The 20841-nt window shown below is 39.8% G+C and overlaps 1 protein-coding gene across 2 annotated transcripts; it reads right to left on the bottom strand.

The window, feature by feature from the left end:
* Positions 1-351: 351 nt before the first annotated feature.
* LOC130926790 (immunoglobulin superfamily member 2-like) lies at positions 352-18402 on the bottom strand. 2 transcript variants are annotated; one of them, XM_057852023.1, is made up of 9 exons: positions 18357-18402; positions 11828-12196; positions 10435-10851; positions 7689-8093; positions 6776-7138; positions 6330-6701; positions 5313-5687; positions 4835-5245; positions 352-4738 (listed from the first exon to the last, which is right to left on the bottom strand). In XM_057852023.1, the coding sequence occupies exons 2-9, from the start codon at positions 12147-12149 to the stop codon at positions 4527-4529; spliced, it is 2877 nt and encodes a 958-aa protein (XP_057708006.1). In that variant the 5' UTR covers positions 12150-12196; positions 18357-18402; the 3' UTR covers positions 352-4526. The 2 variants fall into 2 exon arrangements, with proteins under 2 accessions (XP_057708006.1, XP_057708005.1); XM_057852022.1 differs by lacking the exon at positions 18357-18402 and adding an exon at positions 16124-16213.
* Between the last annotated feature and the right edge of the window lie 2439 nt (positions 18403-20841).

Genomic DNA, 20841 nt, shown 5'->3' with positions numbered 1-20841 from the left:
TGTTCTGTTCTGTTCTGTTCTGTTCTGTTATGTTATGTTATGTTATGTTATGTTATGTTATGTTATGTTATGTTATGTTATGTTATGTTATGTTATGTTATGTTATGTTATGTTATGTTATGTTATGTTATGTTATGTTCAGTGTTGGGAATAACGCCGTTACATAACGGTGTTATTTTTTCAGTAAGGGGTAATCTGACTAATTATTTTTTCCGCCGGTACAACGCCGTTACCGTTACTGACAGTCAAAAGCGGTGGGTTACTTACTCTGAATGAATTGAAGAAACTACCAGCCATAGCGAGTCTACTCTGCTCTGTTTATTTGTCATCCAAGACTTGGGGTGCGTTGAGGTTCGAGAACAGCGCACGTGCAGGGCCGGCCCAGCCTATACGCAGACTATGCAGCTGATTAGGGCCCCTGACCACTAGGGGGCCCCCAATCTGGCAATTGTTTAATTTATATTCTATTTTGTTTACTACAGTGTGCTTTATTTGACTTTTGTGAGTTTTGATACTTGATTACAAGCTTAAAAAAATAAATGTTCTTCCTTAACTTCTTTCTTTCCTCTTTTAGAAAAAGGTTTGGCGCTATCTACTGGAAGTACTGACAAGCATTTGGGGTGAGAAGTTCGAAGTATGCAGTGCAACAAAATATGTTTAATATACAAAATATGGACATATGGGTTGGATTGCATGTATGGGTTTCACAGTACACTGTGACAAAATGGTGGGCCGAAAATATGGGCCCCTTTGCATTATTTTGCTTAGGGCCCCCAAATGGCCTGTGCCGGCCCTGCGCACGTGTTTTGTTTTGTGCTTTTTCTTTGCAAAGATATACCACACAGGACGTGCTGGCACTCTGTTTCTTTAATAGCACATATAACTTCAACATTACCACAAACGTACGGTTCTCGGCAGGCCGTGTCTCTAACTCACTCCCGCATCATGTGAGCAAAACTATATTGACGCCATGTGCACATTAGGGTGCCTCAGATTATTCTGTATCAGAATATTACAGCACGTACTTCTTATGACTCCAGGCTGTTTGTCCCTGCTCATTCAATTAGACAGTGCTTTCCAAAGCTTGCTAACGTTTCTGTTTTTGCTACACCTGACTGCTAGCCTCGTTCCCTTCCCCCGCTGTCAGCCAGCAAGAATGCTGCTTCTATCTTGAGGACGGCAGACGCTTTGAGAGTGAAGGGAGGAGTAGGGGGACGAGGCTACCTGAATGCACCACCTGGATAGATGCGATGGAAGTGATTGTGATTGGCTGAGGGTTAGAGTCATGTGTCATGATAAGCCAATCAGAGCCAGTGTTTTCACACACAAACCGCAACAGCGCGTGCAGCTAACACACACATGCAAAACAGATGCAGAGGGATATGATGGCAGAGCATTCAGAGGAAAATTCGTTCTTTTACGAGGTGGCGATATAAACACTATTTCAAGTCAAAATACTTGAAGTACAGTAGGCTATGTCTACTTGACCAGTTGTCTCAGGTTGTGAGAGTTAGATTTAATCGATTAAACACACTTTATATTGTTTACTGTTGATTGTTATTTTATTATATTGTTTACTGTTTATTTTTGTTGCACTTCAAGTGTAGGATAAATCTGTTGCTGGCCAGGTGCAATAAATATTACAAGGTTCTATAACACAACTACCTGTCTGTATGAACCACACATTGAATGTAACCGACAGAGCGAGTCATATTACGGTTACATCACATCCGTGCTTCTGTGATTGGGTCTTTCAGATTCAGTCTGAAACAACCTCTAGCATCCATATGGAAATCCAGCCCAAATCAAAGAAGACCAGGCTGATTTGCCACTTACCGTAATTTTCGGACTATAAGCCGTTACTTTTTTCCTTCATTTTGAACCCTGCAGTTTATAGTCCAGTGCGGCCTTTTTATTCATTTATTTGGGTTAGAATTAACAGCGAACACTTTATTTGACAGCGGCGTCAGAAGATCGTCATAATTATGACATGACACTATCATGGGCATTACTGAATGCTTATGAAGGATGTCATTAAGTGTCATCCGGCAAATTATGTCACTAATTCCATTTACGTCCAGCTCGGATCTTTTACATGTATTCAAAAATGAGATCATGACCACTAAATGACATTAATGCTCATGACAGTGTCATGTCATAATTATAATTGTCTAATAGCAGTCTTATTGCACCACTGTCAAATAAAGTGTTACCAAATACCATAACTATCAATGAATGAAATAACTGGAACAGTAAATGACTAAATAATTCCCATAATTTTTGCACTATAAGCCGCTACTTTTTTCTCTCACTTGAATCCTGTGGCTTACCGTCCCATGTGGCTTTTTGTTGATTTATTTGGGTTGATAGGTAACACTTTATTTGAAAGTGGTGGCATGAGACTGTCATAAAACCATCAAAATTATGACATGACACTTTCATGGGCATTACTGAATGTTTATGACAGATGTCATTAAGTGTTATCCGGCAAATTATGTTACTAACTCCATTTACGTCCAGCTCAGATCTTTTACATCCATTCAAAAGTGAGATAATTTGCTGGATGACACTAAATGACATCTGTTATAAACATTCATTGATGCTCATGACAGTGTCGTGTCATAATTATAATTGTCTAATAACAGTCTTATTGCGCCACTGTCAAATAAAGTGTTACCAAATACCATAACTAGCAATTAATGAAACAACTGGAACAGTAACTGAAGAAATAATTAGCACACAACATGAATATTGATTGTTATTTACATCTGTAGCGCTTGCAAAGCATGCTATGAGAAATGTTGGACAACAACAGTGTTGACGGCAGGTGGCAGGAGAGGTTGACTGTCTCCCCCAAGGGAGAAGTGATGAAGCAATGAAGCTTTGTAGCCAATTGGTTCAAAGCTTCATGGTGGTTCATTTGGTCTTTTGACTGTCGTATGATGCCGCTGTCAAATAAATTGTTACCGGTTAATATCTTTTGGTCTAAATATCCCATAATACAGTAAGGATAGCCACGGCTTATAGTGCAGTGCGGCTTATCTATGAACAAATGTAGTTTTGGTGTCAAATTTGGTGGGTAGCGGCTTATAGTCAGGTGCTCCTTATCATGCGAAAATTACGGTACTATTTTGTACATGGCAAAAGTGAGGCTAGTTTGCCAAGCTACCAATCTGTGTCCAGTAACTTTCTTCTCCCTGTTCATTTTCCATCATTTTCGATAGAAGATAAACCTGCTGAGTCATTCTGCACTTTGAGGATGTGAAATAAAAGTAGGGTAAGATTGTTTACCCAAGTGGAAATCCTTCAGGCTGGCATTTAATCTGACATTCCTTGTTTCATTTTTGACAGCCGTAGCGGGGAATAGATTTAACTGGAAACGCACTTGCGAGCACGCAAGAGTTTCAGAGTCAAACTTTATTTTTCTGAGTTAAAAGGCAAAGAAACTGTGGCTCTGCTCTTCTGCTGGTGAGGTTAACCTCTTTTTTTGGGGTCATGCAACGTCTGCCTGAACATGAGTTGCACATCACCACATGTTTGACACACTTCCTGCATTATCTGCACTGCAAGACTTTGTTGAAACCACATATTTTCCACCAGAGAAGACGCATGAACAAAGTGTCTGCTTATGGTCTGTGCACATAAATATGCATCTGTCTTCTGTCGGCTCATAAGCGAACATATCATTTAACTACTTGGCACAAGCCTCTTTTTAGTCTCTTAATGTTTTTTTTATTTTATTTTATTTTTTTAATTATTTAATTTTAAGATATTTTTTTTTTATTTTTTTTTTTTTACATTTTTTACTTTAAAATTTTGAAAATAAAGGTATACTGTTTTTTTAACATGTAACATTTTTATTTATAATATTATAATTATCCTTATAATATTAAATGGAAATAGTTTAAAATTTCTAAATACTGTATCTCATTTATTTCATTAGTTTAAAAAAAGGGGGGCAAGGAAAAACTGTCAAAAAATTGTACGAATCAGATTTTTTGAGGCACTTCATTGTTAATTGTAAATTATTTTTTTTTTTTTTACTTTTTAGATTTAATTTTTTTTTTTGTGATTATTTTTTACAATCTTATTTGGAAAGAAAAATTTCAGTACACAGATTTTTTTGTATCTTTTTTTTTTTTAATTTAATGAACGTATTTTTTTTTTTTTTTAAAGGAAAAAAATATATATATATTTTTTCTTTCTTTTACTGCGATTGACTGGCAACCATTGTTGAATGAATGAAGGAAAATTCTCCTTCAATTTTAAAATGTTCTTAATTATTCAAATTAAAGAAATTTTTTAAAAAAACAGGGATAAAAACAGTAAATGTTTCCTGATTTTTTTTGTCAAGTCAGATTTAGCCTTAAATCAAAGGATCCAAAAGGGCTTTCAACTTGACACAAAACTAATCGGTGATTCATCGACAGTCCAAACATTTTTTGTGGTAACACTGCTAACGTGCCATTAATTATGCATGAGAGGTGCTTCAAAAATGTGATTTTTGATGTAACTTGTTCTATTTTTCATTGGTCATCAGTGAATTTGGTGTCAACCATAAGGCGCTGGGTCCACAAAGACGGCTCCGGCTTGTTTGGGGGCTTCTTGGCTCGATGCCTCTTGAGCCTCAGCGCTAAAAAAAATAGTGCACAAAGCTCGAACAGCGCGATTAGCGCTACAGCCACGAGAAGGCTGATCCACATGCCTGAAGCACAGCCCGAGCGGGATTCACTCTCTCCTGCCAAATAGTGACAATGATAGACAAAGGATCAATCAAAAAGGATCCAAAATTTCAAACAGCTCAAAGTTGAGAAAATCTGCCGTATGATCATACCTGTGGAATTTACAGACAGAACAATAGAACTGCCGACGGCCGAAGCCAACTGCTCTATTTTGCCTTCATTACCAAGTTGGTACTGCTCCACTCGACATCGGTACATCCCGCTATCCTCCTGGTGGACTCTCTGAATTTCAAGGCCGAAGCTACTCCAATTGGGTCTGGAAAGACGGAGCCTCTCCTGCAGGTCCTGAAGATCTTTATGCTCTGAATACCTGAGTAAACCAAAATGATTGAGCTCCAATAGGGGTGTATCAACAGAAGATCCCAGCTTGGCGTAGAACCACGTGACTTTGTAGAAACAGGTGTTACTGGATACGTCTGAGATGAGATCACATTTGAGTTGCACTTTGTCTCCTTCCTTTGCAATGAGCATCTGTTCTTTTACATCCAAAAGGAGATCATGTGCTGGATGAAGGAGAAATCCCAGTTCATTCAGAGCAAAAATGAAGAAAAACACAACAAAAGATCTTACCAGGCTCAATGAGCGTTAGCTGAATGTTTTTAGCCACAGCAGGGAGATGATACCATTCACCATGTGGGTCTTGCAGCCATTCCACAACCTCACAGACGTAAAAACCTCCATCTGAAGTTCGTGAATCCCTGATGGTCAACTCAAAATTGGGACCCATAGTCTGCTTCATGCTGAACCGCTGGCTGTTGTCCACTGTTACTGAGGAGTCTCGATCCCATTTTAAGATGGTCACATTTCGAGTCTCTTGCTGAAGAATCCATGTGATAGCGAAGCGAGAAGATCCAGAGTGAGATGAAGCAACGGAGCATTGGATGGTGATATCACTATTGATATTTGTTGTCAAGGCAGGCGTAGGTGTAAGGATGAGGTCACTTGCTAAGAGATGGGGAAGCAGGGAAGATGTTTTAGCTAAAATGGTTCATGGCAAAAGCAGAGGAAAACTACTCTACCCAACTTTACACTGCTCTGCTACCCAAGTAAAGCCAATTAGCTGGCCTTGATAGACAGGCCACTATCCTGAATGGAACGCAAACTGGATTACTTAAATCCTCTTTCTCACACTCTGACTGTTCTTGATCTACGCTCTCCAGCAAAGGCCAGGTCAGATCCACCGGATGGACAGATCCTGCAAAGGGTGGGGTTTCTGGAGGATGGAGATGCCCTAAATTCAATGACTCCACTCCACTTTCCCGAGTACAACGCCTCAGTGGCATTGCTCGGGTTTCTCTCCCCACAGTAAAAAAAATACAAGAAAACCGGCAGGCATTACGCCAAACCACGTTAAATCAGTCTCATCTCTTACTGGCCACTGGAGAGCACAAGAACATTGTGGATGAGCCACTAGCCAAGTCCACTTTTAGGTTACTTCTTAAGCAAATTATCTTTTGCTATCTTTTGAAGCTGTCCGATAAGGAACTGATGTTTCATTGCCATTGACAGGGCTGGACGTCTAACCCATTTTTACTGGGAGAAGAAATGAACGAATTTTCAATGAGTGCTCTATTAAGGGTTAATTACCTGGGTTTTGCACTAAGATCATTAGTTGATTGGAAGGCAGAAGCTGTTTATAAACGTTGTTCTGGAACACTGACACTTGACACTGGTAGCTCCCCGTTTCTCTGTGGCTAGCGCCATGGATGAAGAGGTAGTAAACACTTTCATTTTGTGCATTATCAACCCGAAGATGGTAGCGCTGTTGTTCCCCAGACCATCTGATAGCACCGTCGGAGTACATGGTCAGGATGTTGTCTACGGGCGAGGCGCCACGTTGCAGACTCCAGGTCAGCATCTTGGCAAGATGTGGCCCTTTGACATGGCACATCAGTTCTACATTGTCTCCTATAGTCACGATGGTATTGCGACTTCTCAGCTTCACATCCACGAGCGACGCTGAGAATGAAAAGACAGTCTTTTGATCTGTGGTCTATAACAATCGGTGACATTCACAGTTCTTAAAAACTAACCGATTGGAGCAACTGTCATTGTGGTTTTCACAAATTTGCTGGTCTTCCAATGACCATTCGTTTCAGACACCTCGCACTGATACACGCCTGAATCGGCCATCATGATATCATTGATCTCCAAAACGAATGTGTCCTTCGATGACCGAGAAGCCCTGATTCGATGGGCAACATCATCCTCCATCGTCTCCACGACGCCCTCCTGACTCAGACCGATGATGTTGCTGAACGTGGGCTTCTGCTCTACTTTGCGCTGCCAAGTGATGAACAGCTGACCCTTGAATCCTCGAGCTTTGCAAGCTAACGTCAGCTTGTCGCCTTCATTGACATGCACGCTATTTTGCATTTCCAACGACATTTCACTGACTGAAACGAGACAAGATAAAAGGTAGAGTGAACTTTTTGCTCTGATCCCAACAAACAATGGCAACATTATTATTGAGACCGGAGGAAGAGATTTATTGAACATGACCTGGAATTTCCCTAAAAACATCAGGAAGTGAGCCTAAATCATTAAGTGAGCTGACTTGCTCCAAAATGAACAGGAAGTGACTTAAATTGCCCCAAAATCTAAAAGAATTTGAAGTGACCCTGAAATGAGAGAGTAACATGGACGTGCCCTAAAGAAGAGACCCAAAGTAGATTGGAACTTAACATGATTTGCCCAAAAGTGAACAGGAAATTACTGAGAATTGACTCAAAACCGACATGAAGTGACCCAAAATCAAGTGGAAGTGACCCAGAAATGCCCCCAAATCTTTTTGATCTATCCTAAATGACACAAAATCCATTTTTCTAGTGATTCAAGACATTTGTAGCAAAGATTTTCTTCTTGGATGCCTTGCTGACACTGACCACAGTGTGGTTGCCTGCAAGAATTATATCCACGTAGCTTAATATGAAATATTAATAGAACCTGTAGCTGAGATGCTGACTGGCAGGGAGTTGGAGTCTTGGCCTTGGCCTTGCACAAATATGTCACGCGGTCCTCTTTTTTGGGGCCACACTCTGCACATGTACTCTCCTTGGTCTTCAGCGCTGACATACTGCAATACGAGGCGGTGATCTGTGTTCTTGATCCTGGTGGCCCTGAGCTCTCCTCGTGTCTCTCGCTGACTGTACTCAGGTCTCACCGACAGAACCCCTGTGGGGCCCATCCGGGCCAGCTCAGCACCTTTCTGGAGCCAAGCTACGGAGAAAATCTTTTCCTCCGGGTTATGTGTGTCGACGCTGCATGTGAGCAGCAACTCCTGGCCCTCCTGCAGAGATTTCTCCCGCGCCGACAGCCTCACTACCACGGAGTCCTTGTCTGGCGCCAGCTCTATTCAGCCGCGAAAAAGGTAAAAAAAAAAAATTAACACACACAGACAAACAGCGCATCGCACTTCCTATTGAGAAGACCAAAAATAAATGTCAGCCCAGCATGTAGCACGAATGCATTAACAGATGGTGCGCTCTAGTAGAAAGTTTCACGTATTACAGTGACTATAGGTGTGCCTCAGGGGTCAATCCTGGGTCCATTTCTATTCACTCTTTTACATCAATCACATATCATAGCGCTTTTTATTTTTACACACAGTGAAAAGACAAATGAACAAATGTCTTAAACGACAAAAAGATGGCCATATACTCTATCTATGTCAATACCAATGACAGTCAAATACGTCAGTGCCAATGAAGGTCATATACGGTGGGGCAAATAAGTATTTAGTCAACCGCCGATTGTGCAAGTTCTCCTACTTGAAAAGATTAGCGAGGCCTGTAATTATCAGCATGGGTAAACCTCAACCATGAGAGACAGAATGTGGAAAAAAAAGAGAAAATCACATTATTTGATTTTTAAAGAATTTATTTCCAAATTAGAGTGGAAAATAAGTATTTGGTCACCTACAAACAAGCAAGATTTCTGACTGTGAAAGAGGTCTAACTTCTTCTAACGAGGTCTAACGAGGCTCCACTCGTTAGCTGTATTAATGGCGCCTGTTTTAACTCATTATCGGTATAAAAGACACCTGTCCACAATCTCAGTCAGTCACGCGCCAAACTCCACTATGGCCAAGACCAAAGAGCTGTTGAAAGACATCAGAGACAAATTGTAGACCTGCACTAGGCTGGGAAGACTGAATCTGCAATAGGTAAAAGGTAAAACGCTTGGTGTAAAGAAATCAACTGTGGGAGCAATTATTAGAAAATGGAAGACATACAAGACCACTGATAATCTCCCTTGATGTGGGGCTCCATGCAAGATCTCACCCAGTGGTGTCAAAATGTTAACAAGAACAGTGAGCAAAAATCCCAGAAACACACGGGGGGACTTAGTGAATGACCTACAGAGAGCTGGGATCACAGTAACAAAGGCTACTATCAGTAACACAATGCAGCGCCAGGGACTCAAATCCTGCACTGCCAGACGTGTCCCCCTGCTGAAGAAAGTACACGTCCAGGCCCGTCTGCGGTTCGCTAGAGAGCATTTGGATGATCCAGAAGAGGACTGGGAGAATTTGTTATGGTCAGATGAAACCAAAATAGAACTTTAGAAACACAGGTTCTCGTGTTTGGAGGAGAAAGAATACTAAATTGCATCTGAAGAACACCATACTCACTGTGAAGCATGGGGGTGGAAACATCATGCTTTGGGGCTATTTTTCTGCAAAGGGACCAGGACGACTGATCTGTGTGAAGGAAAGAATGAATGGGGCCATCTATTGAGAGGTTGTGAGTGAAAATCTCCTTCCATCAGCAAGGGCATTGAAGATGAGACGTGGCTGGGTCTTTCAGAATGACAATGATCCCAAACGCACAGCCAGGGCAACAAAGGAGTGGCTTCGTAAGAAGCATTTCAAGGTCCTGGAGTGGACTAGCCAGTCTCCAGATCTCAACCCCAACGTTTGGCCTCCATTATTGCCAACAAAGGGTACATAACAAAGTATTGAGATTAACTTTTGGTATTGACCAAATACTTATTTTCTACCATGATTTGCAAATAAATTCTTTAAAAATCAAACAATGTGATTTTCAGTTTTTTTCCCCACATTCTGTCTCTCATGGTTGAGGTTTGCCCATGTTGAAAATTACAGGCCTCTCTAATATTTTTAAGTGGGAGGACTTGCACAATTAGTGGTTGACTAAATACTTATTTGCCCCACTGTACGTTAGTGCCAATTATGGCCATATACAACAGTGCCAATGACGGCCAAATACATGAATATCAAAGACTGCTATTTACATTTAAAGTATGGCCATATCTGTCAATTTCTATGACAAATATGTATATCCAACAATTTCAAAGACAGATACATCAGTCAATTATGTCAATACCAATGACGGGTATATCCGTCAATTTCAGTGAGAACTGGGAAAAATTTACCAACCAACGAAGCAAAGCTCTCTACACAATTTCTCCAGAAATGGCATTTTCTAGATTTCAAACCAACCCTGGTTCATCCATTGCCGTATACGTTAGCTGATGAGTTAATAAGTCATCCTTGGAGTTCTGAGGTTCGAGGTTTAAATCCAGATTCCCGCTTATATGTGTTCCCCAGTTTTGTTTGGGTATTTCAGGTTCTTCATATATCCCCAAAGCACTTGTTAGCGTCATTGAAGACACAAAATTGTCAATTATAATGTGAGCTTTCATGACCGACAAGGGTGGATAGTCTTACCTTTGCCTTTGACATCCAGCACAGTCTCCTTCGCAGTCTTCTGCGTCAAGGAGAACCATGTAAGGTCGGGATCCTCTATCCACTCCTGAGCCCGGCAGTAGATCCGACCTGAGTCAGATGGCTCCAACCCATCTATCGTCAACCTGTAAACGGCCTCTCCGACTTTGTCCAGTCTCACCAGGTTGGCTTGGTAGCGCTCTAGAAACCCTGGGCCGGGTCTTAATGTGAAGTCTCGGTCCAGGGACAGAATGAGTCGCGACTCGGCGTCACTTTCCTTCTGGAGGTACCAGCCCACAGACAGGTGGGTGTGCTGGATGGTGTTGCTGGAGGCCCGGCACGTTAGAGCCAGCAATTCACCTTCGTTGTGGTGCAGCGAGGCCGGTGCGTCCGACGAAACACTCAGGGAGTCATTAATTACTGCGTGGACAACAGTTTACTAAAGTACCGTCCTACCCTCAATCACAAATGACCAGGAGTGCTAGAGTGAATCGATAAAAAAGTGAAACAATTAAAGAAAGAGAAATTAAAAGAAAGAAAAATGGAAGCAAATGAAAATTAAAATGAATACATTTTGAAATATTTTTTTAGGGCCGTCAAACGATTAAAATTTTTAATCGAGTTAATCACAGCTTAAAAATTAATTGTAATTAATCGCAATTCAAACCATCTATGAAATATGCCATATTTTTCTGTCAATTATTTTTGGAATGGAAAGATAAGATACAAGACAAATTTATACATTCAACATACTGTACATAAGTACTGTATTTTTTTATTATAACAATAAATCAACAAGATGGCATTAACATTATTAACATTCTGTTTAAGCGATCCACGGATAGAAAGACTTAGAAAGTTCTAGAAATTTTATATTAAAACCCCTCTTAATGTTTTCGTTTTTAAAAAATTTGTAAAATTTTCAATCAAAAAATTAGCTAGTAGCTTGCCATGGTTGATGTCAATAATTACCCAATGCTCATGGTGCTGAAACTCATAAAATCAGTCGCAGCCAAGCGCCAGCAGAGGGCGACAAAACACCAAAAAACACAAGTAACAAGTGGACATGACACTGTGCTGTCATTTTAATCTGTTTGAGCGGGGCATGTGCGTTAAATGCGTCAAATATTTTAACGTGAAAAAAATTAATTACCGCCCGTTAACGCGATAATTTTGACAGCCCTAATTTTTTTCAATTAAAAGAATTAAATAAATGTTGAAATAATGAATACAAATCTATTCTCACACCAATGAATACAAACAGATATTCAAAATTGAAATAAATAAATCCTGAAATAGCCTATTTCATAATACATTTGATTATTTATTGAACTTTGGCACTCCTGGTCATCAACAAACAATGTCAGTCTTGGGTGAATGGTCAACGATTGATTACCTTTGACAGTAGTTTTCACACTGTAGGTTCCATCATAAATATATTCTGGGTTGATCACGGAGCAGTCGTACTCTCCTTCATCATCCTGCTGGAGACTTTTTATCTCAAAGAGAACAGAGTTGGGCGACAAATACGTCAAGGCAATGTCCGGGCCCCTGGCGCGGTACTGGGCGTAACCGAAGCTCGGGTCTGCCGTGCTGATGATATTCAGCGGAAAAGAAGGCATGGCGAGCTTGGTGACACGGAATTCAAATTCCTTCCTGGAAGTGGCGCTGGCGAAGCCGCTCACGTTGCAGGAAATGGAAAGCCTGGAACCAGCCATGCGGTACAGGGGTCCCGCTTGGACCCAGGTCTGGACACTGGCGTTTCCTGAGTAGGAACCAAAAAGGTTGGACAGTGAATTTCCGGATAAGTCGTGCTTCGCTAGTCATCAATTCATGAAAATTTCCTACACATTCATTTGTAGTTTTTTGTTTTGCTCACCCCCAGAAAATATGCTAAAAAGGAATTGGTTAATCATTATTTTTGTAATTATTATTATTGTCAACAACTCATTGGCTGCCATTGACTGTGCTAGACATTCCGATTGGATGTCTAGCGCCATCAATGGCACTGAAATGTGAGCTTTTACAGCCAGTCCTCCCAGGTTAAATCAATGGCGTACCGCGCGCAGGCTATTTTTAAACCGTGACGTCGCATCGTAGAGCGGAAGTAAAGCCGAAGGGGGACATTATAGAGCTGCCCTCGCATAGACGCAACGTAATTTGAGCTACTTTTCTCTGGTAATCTTTCAAAAACGAACATGTCGATCACGCATTGCTTTTTTGGAACTTGTAGAAACGACTCTAGACATTACGACACATGAAGGATGTTTTCTTCATACGTTTCCAGAAACCAAAAACTCGGGAGGAAAAATGTGAAGACTGAATCAACTTACGCGGACTTTAACACCAGCTCGGTGAATTCATTCACATTTCATATGCAGTAAACATTATGTTGGGTTGACATGGTCTTTCAGAGGACAAAGAGGTAAGTCATTTTTATATTTTTAACTTATATTTTTAGCGTAACGTTGTACCGTACTGCTTCTGTCTGACAGTGAATGACCTGAAAAGAATTACAATGGTATCTGACTGCCACTGTTACCGTTTCTGTTATATATATAAAAAAACAACTTTAGGAAGGGGGAAGTGTAAATAAATTATAAAATTAAGATGTTTTCAATGAAAAAATTAAAAGTGTGTGTTGGCTGTCACTGAGTAGCATTTGCGATCGCTACACAAAGCTAACTAAATTACCCCCAAGAACAGTAAGAGACGTAGGACAACCAGAGGATCTATAAGAAAGACAGGGCTGATGGTAAAGGATAGCTTGTTGAAACAGGAGAATGTCATTGTCAGTCGCGTCGATAAAAAAGCTAAAGCTATGCTAAGGTCGGCTCGTTTTTTTTTGTCTTTTTCAGACTTCGACACTCAAGCCATCTCTTTAACGGAACATTTTTATGTTCTTCCACATCTTTGCCAGCCAATTTGGCACCAGGCACATCATTTTCAGAGAGAATTGGTAGGTTTCGCTCCGTAAACATCTCCTTCGTACACGATTTCCATTTATTTCCTATTAGGGACAAACGGTGGCTTGTCCCTACTTCGCAACAGTAGCTAATGTCAAGAATATTAATGAGCGGAAGTGACGTGTTGCTTGCGGTACGCCATTAGATATCTACTGATGTCATTGACAGTCAATGAGTTAATTCATAATATGTGTAGTATTCACAGGTTATTTGTTGTGCAAGCACGTGCAGGTCGGGGGGGTGTGCTTGAGCACCTGCCCCTTTGCCCCTACATGCCCAAACTACCCCTTTTGACTAGGCTTTATTTATTTATTTATTTTATTTATTTATTTTGTGCCGCCGCATACACCCCCCCGTGCCATCCTCCCTGCACGCTGTTCCTCTTTGACCTGTGAGTGTGGTGAGGAGTCCGAGGACATCTAGGGGTTGGAAACAAACGGTGCTACCCTTATAAACCGTGTTCGAGCAAATAGTGAAAATTCATACTGTTATTGTAGGGATTTTTTAAAAATAATTAATAATACGTAATTTTCTCTTACATAGTTTTCTACTTTAATCACTAATTACTTCCCCTGCCCCATGGCTATTTTGGTTCGTGTGTCTCTACTCCCTATACACTGTAAAAAAAAAAAAAAAAAAAAAACAACATATAGAATTTACTCAATTAAAATTAAGGTAATGAGTGTATCAAATACTTGTTCTCCCCACTGTAATTTACACTCTGTTTGATAGTGGAAATTTTACCCAGTTTACTTATGATGAAAAAAAAACGGAGAAATAGAGCTTTTTGTGAAAGCCGACATTTCAAACATAACTTTGACTTTAACACAGCTATTTTTTGCCTTAGTTACATACCAAACATCTGAATAATGTTTTCCTTTTACAAAATAAGATCAACAACAAAACAAATAGGGCTTTTGATTGCAAAGTAACAATTTATTTACACATAACTAACTGAAAGATGACGCTGTTCCGGCCACGACAGCCGGTTAAACTTTTCCCTCACCGCCGCCTGTCTCATAAAGATGAATTTTTTTTAGTCTCCGCGGGCTCTGCACGCGAGCAGCACGGACTCAAAGGCATCGTCCGCTGCACTAGTGGTCCCGGTCGTTCTGCTCGGTTGTCCAGCGCCTGCCATCCATTCGGTTGTCTTCCGCTGGCGCCCCAGCCTTGCGGCTTGGTCGTTCGTTGCCGTTAAATCGGGTTGCGGGTCTTACCAAATGTGCTACTGCCCTCCAGTGGCCAGTTTTATTGCTTTAAAATGGATTTTCAGCTTTGTGCTTTGAAGCTAAATTGAATCAGAACCCAGAGATGTCTTTTTTGACAAAAAAACATAAAAGACGTCTTTGGGACACTGAAACAATTCAAAATAGAACGTATTTATACATTTTTGGGAGCAAATGAGTTAATGTGATAATTTAGCAATTCCATTTCTATGTATTTTGTTGTAAAAGTTATATTTTTGTATTGTTCCCGCTAGTCACCCTTGTTAAGTGTTCTGTTCTGTCTTCTCTCTGTCTTCACAATGTTATTGAGAGAGAAAGAAATTAAGAAAGCTTTAAAAATAAAACCCACCGGGAATCAGATTTTTTTAAATTTAAGATTTATATTTCATTATGTAGACATGCCTTGTAGGGAAAGGAGGTTGAGGGATAAAAAAAAAAAATAAAAAATAAAAATATTTAAAGGAGCTGATGAGGCAGCGAAAGGCAGTGGATCCCTCATCAGCTGGGTGACGAGCACAATAGGTAAGAATAAAACAGTTTGCGAGGATATTCCAGTATAAAATCTAACAATTATAAACAATTACAATGTTATTGTTGTTTTACATTTTATGTCATTACTTCATTAATTATTAGGTGTTAGATTTGTCAAATATGGATAATAATGAAATAATAGTTTTGAAAAAAACTGTGCTAATGGAGGCTTTGTGAACATCTGATTTGGTTTGTTCTCAGATGAACAACAAGTTCAGGAAGGAAGTTTTGATATTCAGGTAGAAAGAAAAAAAATGGCAAAGACTGACTGAGTCACAGCCAGAAAGTGTTGATGACAGTCTTGATTTCTATTCACTATTCCCCCCTCCCAATAAAAGTCTGTCACAGTCACAGCCAATTGTACTGTAAAGCTGGTTAAACCGGAAGTTATGTTGTTTTAAGGTGTATTAAATTCTTGTTCATGTGCCTCCTCTGATCTATGAGCACCTGCCCCTCTATCGGTCTCTGCACAGCCCTGTACAGAATAAATATATCACAAATTGGATCTTATTTTAAATTTAACTGATTATTTAAATGAATATGTACTGTGTTTTGCTTTTGAAAAAAAATTTTTAAGGATTTTTACATACATTGAAAAAACAAGAATACTATGTTTTTCCTCTTTCTTATTCAAAAATGTAATAAAAATCATTTTTAAAATGCTAAAAATTAAAATAACACAATGTTTACAATAAAGAGATCTATAGTTAAGCAAAATTTCTATACAATTAGGTGTCAATCAATGTGATAATCTATTAATCCCCAATTTATTGATTTTTTTCCTGCCCTAGACCAGGCTTTGGTGCACAAAATAAGTAAACTATTTTACAAAATAAGCAATAAAATATCCATATTACTATTTTCGCCACTACAGTAGAAAAGAAATTCACATCAGTCATTTGAAAAATTGATTTACTCTCTTTTGTTCCTTCCATAGCAGGCATTTCAAAGAAAAGGAATTAGACATACCAAGATGCAAAAATGCGGCCATGCACAGGAGAGACCAAGCCATCCATAAGTCTAAAAAGGAGCGCGACATCCTTACTCAATCACTGCCTGACAGTTTATGTGCATTCTACAATACATTTATGCGGTTTCTGTCCTCAGCTAAGAGGAAGTCTCAAGTGTTTCCCACGCGCAACCCAAAATGAAAAACATGTTTTTAGAAGAATTTCTTGAAATAAGAAATCAAAACAATTTTTCGTGCACGTCACAAATGAATAAACCCCAACTGATATTTCAGTTGTTTTCCTTTCAGAAACAACATTTTGAACAGCGCAAAAGCAGACAAAATTCCAAGCTTTCCACCACAAATGAATCTAAGTATCCATACAGACATGTTACTATAAAAGTATTGTTGACTAATGAGGAAACCTCCCAATACTTCATACTGTCAGCAAGGGCACCACATGGACGAGAAATAACTCAAGATCTCAGGAAGAAAATAATTTCTCCCGGCAGAAATTGTAAGGGCTACAAGAAGTTCAGTAATGTTTTTGTTATTAGTCAAAATCTAGCAAAAAAGGTCCAGAAATTTAAAAATATGGAAATATATTGTTCTCCACTAGCCGTCCAGGCCTAATAATGAAGATAACACCTCAACAGTAGCGGCACCTGATGAGAAAGTTAGAAAAAAATCACCATGCAAGTTCTCTGCAGTTGGATCAAGAAACTGGAGTGATTGTTTACCTTCACACAATACAGCGCACACTGCAGAGGAGTGGCATGCATGGGTGTCGTCCACTTAGGAAGCCCCTCCTAAAGCCAGTACTTCTCAAATAGTGGGGCAAGACCCTCCGTAGCAATGCCTGGGGTGGCGCATGGGATCTCGGGGAAGATACTTTTCTTGCTGTACTACAATAAAGTGTAATTGCACATCCACTCAGTGGACGGCAGTGGCACTCTCATTTTCAGAGTGTGCACAGTATTTTTTAACCAAACAAGAGCACACAGCAAAGAGCACTGGAGATATGAAGAGCTAAGACGAAGAAATATGACGAAGCTTGCCGTACTTTTCAGACTACAAGTCGCACCTGAGCATAAGTCGCACCAGCCAAAAAATGCCCAACGAAGAGAAAAAAAACATGTATAAGTCGCACCCAAGGCCAGCCCAGCCTATACGCAGACTATGCAGCTGCTTAGGGCCCCTGACCACTACTGGGCCCCCAATCTGGCAACCTCATTTTATACGTTGTTAATAGAGCTTCGTAAATAATCTGGCGCGCATTGCCGTTTATCGATGCAAACATCCATTTTCTTGTCATTACAATCTGGCAACCTGGGGAGTGACGTCGAACCTGCTTTGCGATGATTGGTGCTCAAACTTGCTTGGAAAATAGATGCACGAATATGTCGAAGAGAATTTATCCTTGAATTTGTGAGTTTTGATACTTGATTACAAACTTAAAAAAATAAAAGTTCTTCCTTAACTTCTTTCTTTTCCTCTTTTAGAAGCCATCTACTGTAAGTACTGATAATCATTTGGGGTGATAAGTTTGAAGTATGCAGTGCAACAAGATCTGGTTAATAAACAAAATATGGACGTATGGGTTGGATTGCATGTATGGGTTTCACAGTACACTGTGACAAAATCGTGGGCCGAAAATATGGGCCCCTTGGCATTATTTTGCTTAGGGCCCCCAAATGGCCTGGGCCGGCCCTGGTCGCACCGGAGTATAAGTCGCATTTTTGGGGAAAATTTACCTGATAAAATCCAACACATAGAACAGATATGTCATCTTCAAAGGCAATTTAATATGAAAATACAATAGAGAACAACATGCTGAATAAGTGTACAGTGCATGAACAACGAAATGCGAATACACTGTCCTCACCAGGACGCGACGGCTCGGTCCTGGCTATACATCGAGCTAAACTCCCAGATGACGATGCTGGACGTCGGTATGATTTGCTTAATCAGTTTCATCCTCGATACCAAACAGGTTCGCATCAACGTATATAAATGATAATTAGGTGCTATTACAGCAATGACACAAACGGTTAGCATGCGTTCGCTAGCATTAGCACATCGTTCAAACAACCACGCAACTGGCTCTAAGTGTCCGATCGCGGGTGGAAAACACACAACAACAACAGAAAAGATGATACACACAAGCGTTGCCTCTGTAGAGATATTTTACAAGCATAAACAATGAACGCAGGTTCGCAGCCGTGTTTCTCTCGCGCTAACTCTCCCACTCACTCAGAGCTGCGTAGCTGTCCGTCTTCTTCTAGCGTGTGAGCGCTCTTCTTCCCTTAAACAAGTGCGAGTGCGCCCCCATGTGGGCGTGAAAGCGCCACAAACTAAAAGCATGCGTTTCAGTATAAAAAAGTCAATAATACAAATGAACACGCATTGCCAAAGGCAGAACGCGAATATGGGCATAGCTATTAAGAGTTATTTAGATAACTATAGCATAAAGAACATTGTAGCAATTTTACCTAACCATCAGTGTCACTCCAGAACACCAAAATAACATGTGAAATCATATCATAATGTGTTAATAATTTCACACATAAGTCGCTCCTGAGTATAAGTCGCACCCCCAGCCAAACTATGAAAAAAACTGCGACTTAGAGTCCGAAAAATACGGTATGTACTAGCGTTTGGCTTCTCTTTTAACACAGTGGGAGACAAGTCTGTTTACTGTGTCTAAAAATGTTTGCAGTTGACAGCAGGAAGCCAAATCAATTAAGACGTCACTTAAAGACATCAGACCCCAATCAAAACAATAGTCCCGCTTTGTCAGTGTTACATCAGTAAACCAGTGAGCACTGTTAGTATCATATAAGGTGGCATACCAAGTTGCTCAGTGCAAGATAACTCCACACCATACAAATAAGCGGATACTGCCTGCAGCAAAAATAAAACTATCTCTCTTTCCAATGACACTGTCATTTTTGTTCTATTTTTTTTTTTCCAGTCAGATTGTTCCGTATATTGTCTTTGTGAGTTAATATTGCTAATCAATTTGAATTTATCATTATTTATTGATTTGATCAAATTTTATTTTTTTTGTGTTAAATGGTCAAATTTGTACCTTAAGTGTATTTTTCATAGTTTGCATTTGACATTTTTTTTAAATTCAGGCAAAGTGATGCCCTTTAAGTCGTTACTGATACAAAAAAACCCCCAATAAAGTTATACCATAGACTTCATAATGATATTGACGGGTCACCTCCGTCACACACTGCGCAGCTCCTTCAAGTAGGGGGCTGCCCACATCCAGCATCAAGAGGAGTTATTCTCAAACGCACGCACGCAGCGATCTAACGCCGGATTTAGGTTGAAAAGTAGGAAAGCTGTACCGCATACAAACAGGAAGGATTGTGTCAGGAGTGATTTGTTCGAGGATTCAATGTAATTATTATATTTTTCGTACCGTGCATGCATTTTGAAACGATGAGGAAAAAAATCAATGGGAGAAATTCGCCGCTACAGCATTGGCGTCATAGTTCGCAATATTTACATAAAATAAATGCTAACTGCACTTTTTTTTCTGCTTTTAACCTAGAATCGAGACTGTTTTACGTCCATATCTATAAAGAATTCAGGGATTTAAGCATTAACAATAATTTTAAACGGAAAAAGCTCTTTGTTTTCACATGGAGGCCGCTCCATTTGCTTACTGACTAGCATCATAGTTTGCAATTTTTACGTAAAATAAATGCTAACTGCACGGTTTTTTGCTTTTAACTAAGAATCGAGACTGTTTTACGTCCATATCTATAAAGAATTCAGGGATTTAAGCATTAGTTCAAAAGAATTTTCAGCGGAAAAGACTCTTTGTTTTCATATTGTGGCTGCTATATTTGCTTACTGCCAAGCATCATGGTTTGCAACATTTATCTAAAACAAATGCTAACCGCACGGTTTTTTGGGGGGGTTTAACCAAGAATAAAGACTGTTTTACGTCTGTATAAAGAATTCAGGGATTTAAGCATTCATTCACAAGAATTTTCAAGGGAAAAAGCTCTTTGTTTTCATATGGCAGCTGCTACATTTGCTTCCTGACTAGCATCATAGTTCGCAATATTTACGTAAAATAAATGCGAACTGCACTGTTATTTTTGTTTTTGTTTTAACCAAGAATCGAGACTGTTTTACATCCATATCTATAAAGAATTCAGGGATTTAAGCATTTATTCACAAGAATTTTCGACGGAAAAAGATCTTTGTCTGTGATTCCACACGCCAACAATGCAGGCCTCCTATTAATTGGACCCGCGCCCCGTCAATATCATTATGAAGTCTATGGTTATACTTTATTGTGAGTTGATCTATATTACTTTTTTCTGTATTATTAGGGCACAATGTTGTGCAGAGGTGTACTTATAATAAGAATTTCATAGACAAATGATACTATTTACAGTGGCGGCGGAGAGTTGGGAGGGGGCGAAACATTTATGTCTTGCGGGGGGACGTAACAGAAAATAATTGAGAAGCACTGCCTTAAGCCAATGCACAAAAAAACCATGCTGACAAAGAACAACACTACTGGTGTTCTATTCTCTGGAACAATAAGACAAAGACCAAGCTTTTTGGAAGTGATGGTTTCAATACTGTTTGATGTTGCATTGGTGAGGAGTAAACAGAAAAGTGCACGGTGCCTACAGTAAAATATGGTTTTGGCTTTGCCCTGAAATAGGGCTAAATGAGTGCTGATGTTGTTGGGGATCTTCTTTTC

This window comes from Corythoichthys intestinalis, chromosome 12, assembly GCF_030265065.1.
Source record: "Corythoichthys intestinalis isolate RoL2023-P3 chromosome 12, ASM3026506v1, whole genome shotgun sequence".
NCBI lineage: Eukaryota > Metazoa > Chordata > Actinopteri > Syngnathiformes > Syngnathidae > Corythoichthys > Corythoichthys intestinalis.
This window is presented reverse-complemented; position numbering and strand designations above follow the sequence as displayed.